The 16017-nt window shown below is 40.4% G+C and overlaps 1 protein-coding gene across 2 annotated transcripts; it reads right to left on the bottom strand.

Moving 5' to 3' along the window:
* Window positions 1–1647: 1647 nt before the first annotated feature.
* gpc2 (glypican 2) lies at window positions 1648–16017 on the bottom strand. 2 transcript variants are annotated; one of them, XM_038699928.1, is made up of 11 exons: window positions 15492–16017; window positions 13662–13820; window positions 12284–12418; window positions 10582–10757; window positions 10392–10472; window positions 9448–9613; window positions 8720–8850; window positions 7444–7590; window positions 6231–6367; window positions 4761–4933; window positions 1648–4599 (listed from the first exon to the last, which is right to left on the bottom strand). In XM_038699928.1, the coding sequence occupies exons 1-11, from the start codon at window positions 15667–15669 to the stop codon at window positions 4322–4324; spliced, it is 1761 nt and encodes a 586-aa protein (XP_038555856.1). In that variant the 5' UTR covers window positions 15670–16017; the 3' UTR covers window positions 1648–4321. The 2 variants fall into 2 exon arrangements, with proteins under 2 accessions (XP_038555856.1, XP_038555857.1); XM_038699929.1 differs by lacking the exon at window positions 15492–16017 and adding an exon at window positions 14806–14882.

Genomic DNA, 16017 nt, shown 5'->3' with positions numbered 1-16017 from the left:
AATGTATGATTTTTTAACTATTTATTTGTATGATACAGCTGCAAATAAGTATTTGAACACCTGAGAAAATCAATGTTAATATTTGGTACAGTAGCCTTTGTTTGCTTGGTTGTTACAGAGGTCAAACGTTTCCTGTAGTTTTTCACCAGGTTTGCACACACTGCAGGAGGGATTTTGGCCCACTCCTCCACACAGATCTTCTCTAGATCAGTCAGGTTTCTGGCCTGTCGCTGAGAAACATGGAGTTTGAGCTCCCTCCAAAGATTCTCTATTGGGTTTAGGTCTGGAGACTGGCTAGGCCACACCAGAACCTTGATATGCTACTTACAGAGCCACTCCTTGGTTATCCTGGCTGTGTGCTTCGGGTCATTGTCATGTTGGAAGACCCAGCCTCGACCCATCTTAAATGCTCTAACTGAGGGAAGGAGGTTGTTCCCCAAAATCTCGCAATCCATGGCCCCAGTCATCCTCTCCTTAATACAGTGCAGTCGCCCTGTCCCACGTGCAGAAAAACAGCCCCAAAGCATGATGCTACCACCCCCATGCTTCACAGTAGGGATGGTGTTCTTGGGATGGTACTCATTCTTCTTCCTCCAAACACTGTTAGTGGAATTATGACCAAAAAGTTCTATTTTGGTCTCATCTGACCACATGACTTTCTCCCATGACTCCTCTGGATCATCCAAATGGTCATTGGCAAACTGAAGACGGGCCTTGACATGTGCTGGTTTAAGCAGGGGAACCTTCCGTGCCATGCGTGATTTCAAACCATGACGTCTTAGTGTATTACCAACAGTAACCTTGGAAATGGTGGTCCCAGCTCTTTTCAGGTCATTGACCAGCTCCTCCTGTGTAGTTCTGGGCTGATTTCTCACCTTTCTTAGGATCATTGAGACCCCACGAGGTGAGATCTTGCATGGAGCCCCGGTCCGAGGGAGATTGACAGTCATGCTTCGCTTCTTCCATTTTCTAATGATTGCTCCAACAGTGGACCTTTTTTCACCAAGCTGCTTGGCAATTTCCCTGTAGCCCTTTCCAGCCTTGTGGAGGTGTACAATTTTGTCTCTAGTGTCTTTGGACAGCTCTTTGGTCTTGGCCATGTTAGTAGTTGGATTCTTACTGATTGTATGGGGTGGACAGGTGTCTTTATGCAGCTAACGACCTCAAACAGGTGCATCTAATTTAGGATAATAAATGGAGTGGAGGTGGACATTTTGAAGGCAGACTAACAGGTCTTTGAGAGTCAGAATTCTAGCTGATAGACAGGTGTTCAAATACTTATTTGCAGCTGTATCATACAAATAAATAGTTAAAAAATCATACATTGTGATTTCTGGATATTTTTTTTTTAGATTATGTCTCTCACAGTGGACATGCACCTACGATGACAATTTCAGACCCCTCCATGATTTCTGAGTGGGAGAACTTGCAAAATAGCAAGGTGTTCAAATACTTATTTTCCTCACTGTATATATATATAGATAGATATCTCTCTCTATATATATATAGATATATATAGATATATATTTTAACCATTTGTACTTTAAATAAAACGTATAACTGAAATGCAGATACCGTTTTTTTTTAAGTTGCATGTTTTTTGCTGCTTTGTAAAAATAAAAATAAAGCAAACAACATACAGTACTTGTCTTGACTTTTTTTAATGAAGCAGAAAATATCACTCGTTTGATTCCAAAAAACTGTTACAACAACATGAAAAAAGTTGTGCTATATTTTCACCATAAAGGAATGTGCGAGTAGTGGGAATGATTGGGAGGTTGCGGTAAAGAACAATTTAACTGAAAGATTACAGTCACCACATCCTATTGTGACTGCTGATAATCGAAAGCACATATGATTACAATACTGTTGCATTAGAAATACTGTGAAATACTGTTTTTTTCCATTTGCAGTTGTGCAACATAATACTGTGTTTGTGTTGAAGTCTTTTACATGGCCCCTACTGATTTTGAAAGGTTTCATGCCAAAATTTAATTTGACATACAAATGATTAACTATTACATTGCTGGCATGAATCACTCACCAATATTAACACCAAACTTTATAAATCTTTTACCTACTCTTTATAAAAGGAGTGTTGTTTTAGAGGATAAAATCATCTTTGTCGTATGCCATGTAATTAAAAGTAGTAATGTAAATACTTTAGACAAAATTTTAGAATGAAACCCTTCTCTTGCCATTTTTTTTGTACAGGTGCAACTGCCCATTTCTCTATAAGTGTACTTCTGTTAGAACCAAGTGAATTCACTCAACAGAAAAGTGTCATTTCACAGCATCTATACATTCATATTGTATTCTCTGTATCTCTGTTCTTTTTTGGGATCCTATCAATCAACTTCCGTCATCTTTAAGAAAAAGTTCAACATTTTGAGAAATATTTTATTTACTTTCTTGCCAAGAGTTGCAAGTGGAGCTAGCGCCTGATTAGCATAGCTTAACAGAACATGGAAACGGGGAAAAGGCTAGCCTAGTTCTGTTCAAAGACAACATAACCTGGCATCCAGCATCTCTGAAGCTCTCCAATTAACACATATCTTGTTTGTTTAGTTTGTACAAAAAGTATGAAAATTAAATTAGCCGTTTTATTTGTTGTGACTATTTCTTGGCTAAGACCAGGAACTTTCTGGAGTCTCTGCTGGTGACTTGGCAACTGCTCCCAGCCAAGAAATAGTCCACACATTATCCCACGACAATGTCATTTGTGTCACAATGTGTTAATTAGTGAGCTTTTAAAAGGTGCTGGTAGGCAGATTGATACATTTGGATAGACCCCCCCCCCCCATTTCCATTTTTTATGCTATGGTAACTGATCAGCTACTGGCTATAGCTTCATATTTATCATACAGACATGAATGGTATCAATCATCTCATCTAACTCTCAGCAATAAAGTGACTTAAGTGGATTTCCCAAAATGTCATACTAATCCTTCACTCTTTTCATCCTTTGTCCATTGATGACCACTACTCACAAGTTTTGTTTTTCCTTCTTGAATAGCCTTTGATTTCATCTTCGTCAAAACACATTCAACATACAAAAGGTAAGAGCCACCATCCCTCAGCTCTTGACAGCATCTGTCTTTTAGTCAGCATTCAATCCAATTTTACATCACATCATTAGCTCACTCACTGTTTTTATCATTTTTTTGTTGCTTTTAGGAAAAATATGTAGAAAAGAGCAGCATTAAAAAACATCCCAACATCTTTAGAACCGTGGATCCAAAATATACAACAACAACATAAAACCATCATACAAACACACACTGCGCTCCCTAACAATCTCTTGTTAAGGCTAAAAACACCAGAAAAAAAAAACTGTTTGATAATTCATTTGTTTTGATCAGACAATATTTTTAAATGGCTGGTTTGCAAAAAGTAAATACAACTTGATTTTTCCTTCCCCCCCTCCCCCTTTTATACCAGAGAAAGTTAAGACAATTACTTCTTTTATAAGATAGAAACACTCAACCTCTTGCCTTAAAAAAATCATAACAATAATAATAATGACATTATATTACAAATAAATTAAAAACATCAATATATTACATTAAGTAACCCCTCATCATCACAAGTAACTGCAAATTAATTTGAGCTTTTAGGTACAATCAAAGTAAGCCCCTTGTTTGGTTTCAAGAGTCATTAGTGTTGACTTTTTTTAATCTCCAAGCCAAAATATGGAAGTTTAATTAGTAACATTTAATTTGCTCGCCTAACTCCACAGGATAAAAAATAAGCCAAATCACAATTGAATTAAAATCAGGATACAATTAAATAAATTAACTTAATTCAAAGAGAAAGGCAGCAAACAAACTCACTGCTCACTGAAACTACACGTTAATTGACTGGCACGACTCTCCATCTCACAGACCACCAAACCATGAGACCACAAACTTCATCCCCCAAATGCTGCTAATTCATTTGCTGTTGTAGTACTTTGTTTCTCTTTCATCCCCCAAGGCCTATATGCTCATTGCACACCATTCAGCAACAGGACCCCAACCGGCCAAACATCTGACTAATGGCACTAAAAAACTGGCATTACTTATTAATGAAAATTTGTTAATAATCATCAATGCCTATTTTGTGGTGTGGGCAGTAGGAAAAATATTCACGTTAACTTATTTATTTTGTGGTGTAAACAGGTTTTTGATTATTGCGAAATTAGCCTGTTTTGTCTTTTTCTGCTGGTGTAACCAAATGGAATGAAATTTTTGTATTTTGTTTTTTCCCCCCCCCTCACAATGTGCTTGAAACTCCAGCAGCATCTGACAGAAAACCTCAACCTCCAGAATATAATAACGAGCTATCTCCACATGGGGGCAACAGTGACCATGAAGGGCAAAGCCAACAAAGGAACCAGGGAGAAAGTGAGCTGGCTGGTTTTAGATCTGACCCTTCCATGGCCGTTGTTTCGGTTCCACTTGGACCCATTTCTTTCTCGGCCTCGAGGCGGCTTTGGGGGGTTGGAGGCAGGGTTATGAGGAGGTTTGTTGTAGGTGGGGGCATTAGGCCCATAGCCTGGCCAATCATCATTGTACCTTTCGCCGTGATCTCCTCCCCCTGAGCCACTCCCCTCCTCACCTGGAACAAAGAATAAGCCTTCTGACTGATGGAGGTAAATAGTTAGGGTCAATTATCTATCAGTGGTGTTACAAAGTACACATACAGAAGGCTGTATCACTTAATACTCCTTTTAGGATATACATACACAAATATATAGAATGACTGCCAGGAACACTCACTGTCCATGAAGTCCATGTCGTGTCCACTCTGAGCGTGTCTCAGTTTGTTGGTCACCACCCTCAGCTCCATGATCAGCTGTCTGGTCCTCACATCTGGCTTGGCAATATCCACTTCCACCTCGGGGTTGTTGATCTGGCTGACCAGACCGTCGCCTGTCACATCCGGGAGGTACCTGAGTGTGCACACAAAGAGGCGTTCATGTACACACACACACACACACACACACACACACACACACCTTTTCAAAGCAGCACTAGGAAACTTCCCTCAGTGTGGCTTCAAATGGCAGCAAGGGAAGTGAAACTCGAGGCAAAATTAATGAGTATCACACCACCACAAGTTTACAAACTATATTTTTGCAATAACCATCATTACTGCATGAGGGGAAGCAACTCACTCTCTGCCAATCTAAGTTTAAACAACACGATAGCCTTTTGTAAACAAATATGGATTTCTTGAACTGCCTGCCATTTTTTAGGCCTATATGCAAACAGCTCAACTCTAGAGATGCTGGTGGGTCAACACTTTGATCCACACTGAAATATCTCAGCAACAGTTGATGGGTTGCCATAACATTTTGACGTTTATGGCCCACAGAAAATGAATCCCACTGGCTTTGGTTATCCCCTGACTTTTCCTCTGGCGGCAAAATGAGATTTTTAGGTTTGACATTCCCATCAGCCTCAGATGTACTTTATATTTAATGTTAAGTAACACTAAACATTGTATTTGCTTAGCACCAGCATGTTGTCATTGTCATTTTGAGCATGTTAGCATGCTGACGTTAGCATTTAGCTGAGAGCACTGCAGTGCAGCCTCACAGTGTCGCTAGTTTGGCTGTAGACTCTTTGTCTTGTTTTTAAATTTATAGCCTTTTTGGTTGGTTGTTGGAGGACTGACTGTTTTTAAGTAGAAACAATGTTGTACCATATCTACAGAACAAGTACCACCATATCTACTAAAAACTACATATTGAAATGTCCCCAAAACATTTTTACCAAAGTTTTATAATATGAAGTGCTGATAATTAATTTATTTGAGTACTCTGATTTTAGCATTGAACAATTGTAATAGATGTGTTATTTTGGTCATTTGACATTATTTTATACTAGCACATGTTTAGCTGCAGTAACATTTTGTGATTAAAGCTGCTAAGGTGGGTGTACCTAACTGTTGCCTAATGCAGCTGGAACATCACAGACACACAATCATTCATAAGTAGACTTGCTTTTCCTGTCCACACACACACACACTCTCTAAATAAGCCTCGATACATGGTGTCATGCTGTATCTGTGTGCATAAAAGCAAGCAGGCCCACGCAGAGATCATGTGGGTGACTGGTGGTGGCAAAATTAAATAAACTCCGTTCCCATCTGTTGCATCCCTGCCACCGCTGCACTCACTCCTCCTCCACTTCTACCGAACCCCTCCCTCCACCCCTCCACCCCTCCACTCTGATCTCACTTACCTCCCTCGGGTCTGCCCATTCCAGCAGCGGTCCTCATTAGTGACGTCGGTAGCCATCTTCTCATCGTTGCAGATGGTGTGTGGGAGGGACACCCAGAAGCCACGCATGGGCCGCAGTCGTTCCTTCAGCTCGGTAACCTGCACGGAGGCGTAAAGAAATTGGTTATGACTCAGACCTGGTTTTAAAGCATCCTTTTTTGGTATGGCTGGCTGGAGGAAGCATATTGAAGCTGCAGTGCTGACGTTGGGCAAAGTCAAAAACTGATATGACACAGTTTCTGGGTCAGCTCTAACCCATATATCTCTTTCATTTTTTATAAATAGATACCCACTATGCTCTTTCTCTCTCCTCTGCTCTTGGTTTCATTTATTTTCCAGCCCTTCCATCTTGCAAACCCACTGTGGTCACAGGAATACTGTCTGGGCTCTGACCACGGCACACAAGCTTAGACAACTACTGTTGTTCATCCTCTCATTGCTTTCTGCTTAGTTGCTATGTCTGAATCCTGGTGCATGCACAATGCAAACTTTTAAGACATATATAATTTCAGTTTCAATATAATATATTGAAATCACAACCCAAAACGATGACCTCCATATAAAAAGCATTTTAGTACATGAGTACTTAAAGCTACACTAATCAATATTTCTATCTAAGCCATGGATGAAATTACCATGTGTGATGTGAAAAGAGTGGCTCGTGGTGAGGAACCCACAGATAATTACAGTCTGACTGCAGTTTCCTTCAGCTTTACAGGGTGTTTTAGTATCTTTCAGCTCATTGTTTTGGTTGTCTGGCAATTTTAATGTCTTGGTTCTCTCTAATTGCTCCCGTTGTTGTCTGACGTGAAAAAGCTTTAAAAACCCACTGTATGTTACCTGCCCAGCACAAAAAGGCGACTAGCTGGTGAACATAATAAATTCACCAATGGGCCAGAAACATTTTAAATGAATGCTAATGTTGGTTTTTGTCTGTTGGATATGTAATAGCCACTATTTGACCACACCAACTTTATAAGATAATAATATGTCAATGTTGTGTTTACTTTATTTTGCTCCCTCCATTTGTGGCCAAAACATCCATTAATGCAGGTTTAAACTGTTTTTAATTAACCATTTTAAATAATATCAATGGATGAGTAGCTACTTAACCCAGTTTCCACAGGGTATGGAATGGTTTCCATGTTTCCATGGTAATATGGTTTCTTCCTTACCAGTCGGTCCAGGTTAGTGCCTGCAGCAGTGGTGGGTTTCTCTTCTGGGCTGTAGGTGCGGAAGGGCCTCCTGTTGCCCCCTGACTCTTTGGGTGAGCGTTTGGACCGTCCTGGAGCTGGCCTGGGACTTCCACAACCTTGGAACACCTGATGTAAACAACATCAAACCAGTCCCAGTGTAAACAGCTTAGTAACAAGCATTTTTATCATTTTAATAAAGCATAATTTTCATTACAGGTTTTCCACTGCTATCTGATCATTTAAGGGCACATGGGTATTCTTTCACAGATATTCTCTAGTCTGTGGGACAGAGTCTGATTTGACTTTTTTTGTTGCGCTCACTCTCTTTCAAACTGTCTTGTAACCATCTACTTCATTTAAAGTACCCCAAGAACGGTTCAACAAAGCAATCATTGCTCTTTTTGAGAGTCTGGGGCTGGCATGAGCCACTTAGCATCGTAGCACATCGTAATAAGCAAGATACTGAAATATAGGATCAATAAATTAGGTCTATACTTGATTTACTGGGGGCATGTGTAACTATTTAGTAGTTACTTAGAGTTATCTTGTAACTTATCTCTGTGTTGCAACCACTTTTATTTTAGTAATGTATAAATCACAACTTAGTAATAATTTAAGTTATAACTAGGCTGTTTGAACTTTCACACAACTAGTGGCTGTTTTTTTAAGCTAACCTTATTGGTAATATGGCAAATGAGGAAGAGGTTTCCAATTCATAACTTGGCAAAAAAGACCAGAGTGTACACCTAAAAATGTTGCAATTGAACTAGAAACTTGCAATATAATAATATATAATTTTAAAATGGTTCTCCCTAACCTCCACAATCACAGAAGAAACATAAAGCTGAGCTGTGAAGGAAAGAGCTGCATATTCCTTGAAGCGTGCTACCACAAAACGGGGGTAGTTTCTAACAAGATGTGGGTGTCCCTCTGGTGGATTAGCTGCTGGGACGCCTGCCATGTTTTAATCATACTGTTAGGCTGTCATGCTCTCTGTGTATAATTCCTGTAATTTTTAACTGCATGCAATATCATTAAGAAGATTAAAATTAAACAGTATTCAAGGTTATAGCTTTGACTTGTAATTGTGACTGTAGATTATCTTGACGCACTCACAAAAGGTTCATAAATACTCGAAGTGCACTGTTTTTGTGGAGGAACCGCTAGTCTGCAAAATCCACGTAAACTAATTAAAAAAAAATACATTAATGTCCATTTTATTTCCACACTCATCTACTTGTGCCCTCTTCCTTGCCTTAGTTGAGATGCTGACACTGTTTTCCTGCATGTGCATGATGGCCTCTGAAACCTTTACGGAGATGGAGTCGGCTGCGAGCTCCATGTTGAATGGCCCCTCCAACTTCTCTGAAACCTGGTACAGAGCATCTGATAGAGGAGAGAAGGGAGATACAGAAATAGAGATGGAAAGGTGATAAAGTTTGCTATGACTACATTCAACCAAGTTCTCATTGTCTGGTATTACAGGCAAAGAAAAAACACTGGTCTATTCTAGACCCTGATAAACATAAAGACAATAGTTCCTTGTGTCTGGAACCTATCACTGACATACAAGGTAAGGCTTTATATCTGTGAATGAGGTGTTCAGGTTACAGGGCTGTAAGATTAGAAAGAGTGCCAACATCACAAAGAGAACTGAAAAATAAGGAAGAGAACGGTGGTTGGAGAAAAGGGTACATGAGCGTAACATGAGCTCGGGTGCAGTACAGATGGATGGATGAAAGGTAAATGTAAAACACTGCATGTGAAAAGAACTAAAAGGAAGTTATGTATGGCTTTGATAAAAGGGGACACATTTAGTGAAGGAGCAGGGAAGCATGAATAATTAATGGAGGGGGAATTCATTAGGGGGACAGGAAGCAAAAGTAAATTAGTGACGCCTGCAGCAGTAAAAGGAGTCTACTTTTAGATATGCTCAATTTAAAGAACAACAGTATGTAAGGATGTATTGTTCATCCTACCCACCAATGAAATTGTTCCATTCTGTGTCTAGGTCGGCCTGATTGGCTAAGCAGCCCTTCATCACGTTAAGGCACAGGGAGTGGCAGGGCCGCAGGGAGGGCATGCCTCGACACAGCGGGCAGTACCACTGACGCATCAGGCCACGCACACACTCTGAATCTGCAGTCAACTGAAAAACAAAGCATCAGGTCGAAGAGTCAGGGGCAGAAGAAGAATAAATACAACATTAGTAGTATTAACTTTACATAAGGGACTTCATATGTTTGGCATCCACTGTTGACAAATGTAGAGCTGAAATGATTAGTTGATAAATCAATTAGTCAATAGACAGAAAATGAATCTGCAACTGATGATTAAATAATAATTTTTTAAGCAAAAATGCCAAATATTTGCTTGTTCCAGCTTCTCAGACGTGAGGATTTGATTCTTTTCTTTGTCATATATGATAGTAAACTGTTTGTTTGTTTTAAATATGTTTGGGTTTTTGACTGTTAGCTATCTGAATATGTCACCTTGGCCTCTGGGAAATTAAAATAGGCATTTTTCACTACCTTCTAGCATTCTATAGACAAAACAATTCATCTGAAAATAATCAATAAGGAAAATTGTTAGCTGCAGGACTAGATTAAATTGAGTCCAACTTTTACTGAATAAAGGAGTTCACCCGTTGCTAGTTACAGACTCCGGGTTTTTCAGATGTACCGTCTACTATTAACTAACTTATAATATTGACTGGACTAATATGGTGAATCTACAGGCTTTTATGTGTCTTGGTTGTGAAGCCCTCACCAACTTTGGTTTGAGAATGGTTATATAGAGATATACTGCATATCATAAAAAAAACACTTGTATGACTTTTAGATTTAGGCTGGAAAGGGTATAATTGTTTACACAAAACTGCATTGGCAAGATTTTTAACAGCAGAACAGACAACAGGAGCAACTCACCTTTGTTGCTTTGTTAACAATATCCCGACCAGTAGCCAAGCCCTGAGATAGTGCTCTGGCTGCAATAAAAGCCCTTGATACCTGAATTTAAAAGGAAATCAAACACAATAAGATTAGTTAATTGATCATTATCAATCTGCATCAAAGTCATTTCTTTATCCATGTTAACATTTCATCACAAGACACATACTTGTACGCGCAGTTTGCGGGGCACATCCCCAAATGGCTGCAGCTGTTCAGCGTGTTTGCTGACGCATTCCAGGTAGTCCTCACTAAACTGATACTGGGGATTAATCAGAGAGAAGACTCGCTCCACCAGTCTGGACCAGAAGTCTGAGAGAACCTCTGACAGACTAACAGTGCCCCCTGAGGACACAAAAGCAACTGTAAGCGCACAGCATCAGTAATCTGACAAAAATCATGTTCCTGAGGGGGTTTCTGAAAGAGAGAGCATCATATTAGGGAGCATTTCAGCAGAGTGGGTGCTGAATACTCATCCTTATGCAGTGTACTACTGTGATGATCATTGGGGCAGGTTGGAGAGATAGTTCACCCCAAACTAAACGATCAGCTGTATCTGTTCACTGTCATGTGAACTTATGCTTGTAAACCCACCAAACACGTGGTGCGTTAGCCCTTACTGCTCCAGCATGCAGTGCCACCTGTCTGAGATAACAATGAGACAAATTAACCTGACTTTTGTTATACAGTGTAATTGTTGGGTAAGCACAATGCACAAGCTCTTCGGAGAACTTTGATGGACATAGTTTTGGATATTCCATTAAATTCCTTGTTGATGCCATTAAAAGATAACTTGAAGTTAACTTGTGTAGTTTGGGAAAAGGCTGAGATGTAGTTAACTGTGGGTACTAACCACATTTAGTAGTCCTACTGTACCAACAGTCCTGCACATTTTGAATTTTCTTTTTTGGGTGATTTGGGTGCACCATAGCACTGCACTCCTTGGAGCAAGTTACCACAGAATATTGTCAAATCAAATAAAGTAAAAATGTACTGACACTTTTTAAAAACAAAAATGTTTTTTTATTCCTTTAATGTCTATATTGTCTGGTAAACTTGCATAATACATTGTGTTCAGTGCCAGACAGTTCTGAATATGTGACTCTCCAATCTGCAGTCTACTATACAGCCTCAAATTAGCCATACATGGTGTTTGGCAGACAAAAAGAGGTTGACTAAGCAGCAACAGCTTGTAGATAGACTCGCCAGTGAGCTACTGTCATGCCAAAACGAGCGATGCAGAACAGAAATAGAAACAGTCATCTGTGGGATTCCAGTTCTCGCTCTATTTTTTCTCCAGTTCTCCTTGGCATTGAGTTGAGTTCTCCCGAAAAGACAATACTGCCTTCAACCTGCTGTCTAGAGGGGCTGTGGATTTACCACATCCAGGCATTTGGACTGATAAAACTATGCTTTACTGCCAGTGCAACACGGCTCTTAACCGGACTACTTAACCATTTTTACCAACCAGACTACTGCCAAACAGGGTTCTTCTGCATTTAATTATTCCTCATGGTGGTGATAGAGGATGTAGACAACGGTCAGGTCGCTTGACTGAATACTTTTCTCTTGAAATTTGGTTGTTAGCATTTAATTTCAACAGAATGCAATAAAAGATGGACGGCTTTTATTTTTTCAAGCCGAATTCAGATCAGATTGTTTGGGCATTTTGCATTCTTTGAAAGTTGAGAGTAGAGAGAGACAGGAAACATGGGGGTCACCAGCCAGAATGTTATGTGTCTTAGACCACTAAACCACATGGATGCCACTGATTTAATTGTTTTATATAGCACTGGTATTACTTGACAAAGAACATTAGACCTTCTTAATGCATAAGATTGAGATGAGGTGGATAAAGTGATTGAACTAACCAGAATAATATCTGCGCAGCTCCACAAACAGCTCCTGGAAGACGTGTGCGTTTTGGGTGAAGAGCCGGCCGTAGGTCTTCGTAAACATCTGGTTCATAGACTTCTCTGACAGGTCTATAAGCTCTCTGAAGAACTCTGCACAGAGACAGGAAAATATATATATGAGTTATTAATCTGTCAAACACCTTCTTTCCTTCCAATAGCTTACCTAGGTTTCTACATATGTAGGTGCTCCTTCACCCCCTCGCCTCTACGATTAGCAGCTCATAGGGACAGTTACATGAGATCCTGCACCCTGGTAAATGAATGTAACAACATGTACTCTATTTAGGACTTTAGGACTCATATGCAGTCTCCCAGTCTCCCAGTCTTCCTTCAGCGTCTTTAAATGATTCATCACTTACATTATATAAAAAAAATTAAGAGGGAAGGTGATAGCAGTCCACAGCATGTAGGAGGAGAAAGTGTAAATTCAGCTGGTTGCTACAAACCTGCAGCCATACATACAGAATTGAGACAGCGTGGGCTGAATTCTCTGAAATGCAGTCACTAAAGCTGTCTAGGAAGGTTTCCCACGCTGACCATTTTTTAAAGGGCACTCCACCAATTTTTATACATGAAGGTCAGTTTACGGCCATGTTTAGTCCTACTCTGTCTGTGAAAATAGTTGTTTAAGCTGTAATAATGTCTTCTGTGGCTCTGGAGGGAGCGCTCAAAAGTCTGAGGAGATTATTTCATAGTGATGTCATCAGGGTTACTTCAGCTAGCGATTACAAGTTTATAACGGTCTGTATTAAAAATGCTCCCATTTTTAATACAGACCGTTATAAACTTGAGGAGTCACTTATCCGGCAGAAAGGGTCCAATTAAAAATGTAATCGAGCATTATGGGAAATGCAGAATCCAGTGTTTATAGAGCTTAACTCATCCACTGGACTTAAAGTCAGGGTCTATATACTTTTGCTGCTTCAATTCTGAACATTATTATATTATTAATTTATAACCTGTTCCCCAACATGCACTTATATTGCTGGAGTACCACTTTAATTTAAGCAGTTCTTGTGTGTTGATTAATCATAAATAAGAACCATGCTAGGATCTCTGCAGTATGTATGCATTGCTGTGCTGCCAGCTTCTAAAGTCAATTTTGAGGCTTAGATTTTTAACCATCTGAGAGGAACTGTGCAGTCGGAGATCCTAAATAAGTTTTTAATCAGCTGTCATTCATCGCCACTAACTCGGAAGATAGGGTGTGTGAGAAGAGGAAAAGCAGAGTTTTCTTCTTACAAATGTTTCAATTTTGAACCACTTTCAAAGCAGATAATGCAGCCATTAAAGAGGATTAGAAACTGTACAAGCCTCTGAGTCAGCCTCTCACCATCAAACCTGCGGTGTCTCTGGGTAAAAGTAGTCAAAAGAAACTGGCTGTTCTCTTCCACAGCTTTGACGAAGTCCCTCTCACTCTGAAGAGCCAGTGTCTCCTCCATCTGACTGGAGCAGCAGGTGTAGTCTTGAGGACACAGCCGCAGGTGCTCACCTGGAAGACCAAAGGTAAAACCAGGCCAGAAGAGAAAGAACGGTTAGGATCGATCACATGTTTAGAAACTTATGTGGCTTGAAAGTTATTATTACCTCAACAAAAACCAAGACTTATTTGCTACAGGTCTATTATCAGGTCAAAGCAGATGTTTTAGTCAAAATGTCAATTTCTGTCTGTTCAGTTACTGTGGGGAAATCTTATCAAAAATAACATTGTGATAATAAATTGTAATTTCCCTGCATGAATTATTCAGCTTCAATCTGTCTTTCTTTGTCAGCTCAGGTTGGGTCTTCTTTGATATGTCAGAGGTAATGATATGCAAACGACAACCAGGGAAGAGAGGGGGGAAAAAACACAGCACTCTGAATGTGGGGAATGTTTGAATTCTTTGTTTCCATGATTTTACATCTTACATGAATATTACGGCTGTTAATACAGTGGTCAGTCTCACTCCCCATTCCACCCTCACTGATGTTCCTCTCTGCCTCTTTTGTTCTCTTTCTCTGCGTGTGTCTCACTATTAGCCATCTCTCATCCCTCTATTTCCATTTCTAAACTGCCTCTCTTCATCCTTCACTCTCCCGGCCATCTGCTCCCCTGGCCCACGGGACAGTGAGCCAAGACTCGGGCAGTGATAGCCCAACACACACACACACACACACACACAATATTGCAGTTGTCTCAGTGACTCACTCACTCAAGTAAATTACACTAAAGAACAGCATGGTCTGCAATTTTGCAAACATACTCAAAAATGTTTTTAGAGGAAGCTCCAGGTCTGTCTGGGAGTAACACACTCTCTCTCTCTCTCTCTCTCTCTCTAACTGATTTACATGCAAAGCTGAACCTCCAAGAAGTAGGCTACATTTTCAGTCACTCAAGTGCTCCATCATTTACTCCCTCACTTTTTCAGACAATTACACATTTAAACAGATGTCCACCTAAAATCTCCTCCCCTCTTTCCTCTGTCTTACTTGCTCACCAAAACAAATTATCCAAAATCCAGCTGTTTGTAATCCACATTATATCTTCTCATTCAGCAGATAAGATTATCACCAGTGAACAGAGCCTATGGGTATATGCAGGGATTTCACAGCGGGCCAGTAAGCAAAGACTAATTAGGGGCGAGGTTCTTTGTTGCACCGGTGTTGGCAATTTGCTCATCCCCGTAATCAGCCTATTTAAACAGCAAGGGGAGGAGGGGGCGGGTGTAATTTGTTTAAAACCACGCCGCATTATTTCTCTGGAGGAAAAACTCACCATGATATTCCTATATTGTGTCTCCGGTGCTTATTAATGAGTTTTTTTTAAAGCTACCTTGCACTTTCAAGATATCACTTCCCTATAGTGTTTGGTATTTAAGAGCATTTTTCTACTATTATATTACTATTGTTCCCATAACTATTAGCTAATATGTCTGTGGTGGTGAGCAGAGAGTTTAAAGTCACCTTATTCTGCAGCGTCGTATTTTTATCCCTGTTGAAACAAACTACAGTATTGTGACGTAGGCTGTACGACGTGCATCTTAAATTGTATTAAAAGCTTTAATAACGTAGGCTACACATTTAGCCTATTAAGATGAGGCGGTGGGACTATTCTGTACGAGTCCCAAAAACTGTCTATTTGTGTGTAGTTTATCCCCACCGCAGATCCATGTCCATATCTTACCGGAGATTTGAGTCAGCGGCGCGGTGCCTGTGCTGTAGCCCTTCTCCGCGTACACCTGCCGGGTGTCGGCGCAGCTCCTCCCCGCAGCAGCCACTGGGCTCCGGGTCTCCGACAGTGCACAGACCGTGCAGAGCAGCACAAGCAACGGGTACCTGGGGAAAGGTAACCGGGTATCCATCCTCACCGCAGGACTCGGAAGAAGACAGCAGGGGAGAGGGCGGGTTGATCTAAAACCAGACGGGCGCAGCACCTTATAAATAAATGAATGAATGGCCGGTTTAGAGGCACGCTAAAGTAATAAGAGTAACAGTATCCCAAATCGTCAATCGTTTAAAACAGTCATAGTTTCCCTCGATAAGTGCAACGACCAGATGCATTCGGGCTGGTTTCTACAGACCTATCGCATCTATGTTTCTATAGACCGTGTCCAGTTAATTTATCTTTTCAGGGAAATCCGCTGTTGTACGTAGATGTAAAGGGAGTGTGAATGGGGCACTCCCGTCCCTCATCCAACAGCCAAACTGCG

Source organism: Micropterus salmoides, unplaced genomic scaffold (genome assembly GCF_014851395.1).
Source record: "Micropterus salmoides isolate LMB-PRFRI ecotype aquatic unplaced genomic scaffold, ASM1485139v1 Ms_hic_scaffold_5, whole genome shotgun sequence".
NCBI classification, from domain to species: domain Eukaryota; kingdom Metazoa; phylum Chordata; class Actinopteri; order Centrarchiformes; family Centrarchidae; genus Micropterus; species Micropterus salmoides.
This window is presented reverse-complemented; position numbering and strand designations above follow the sequence as displayed.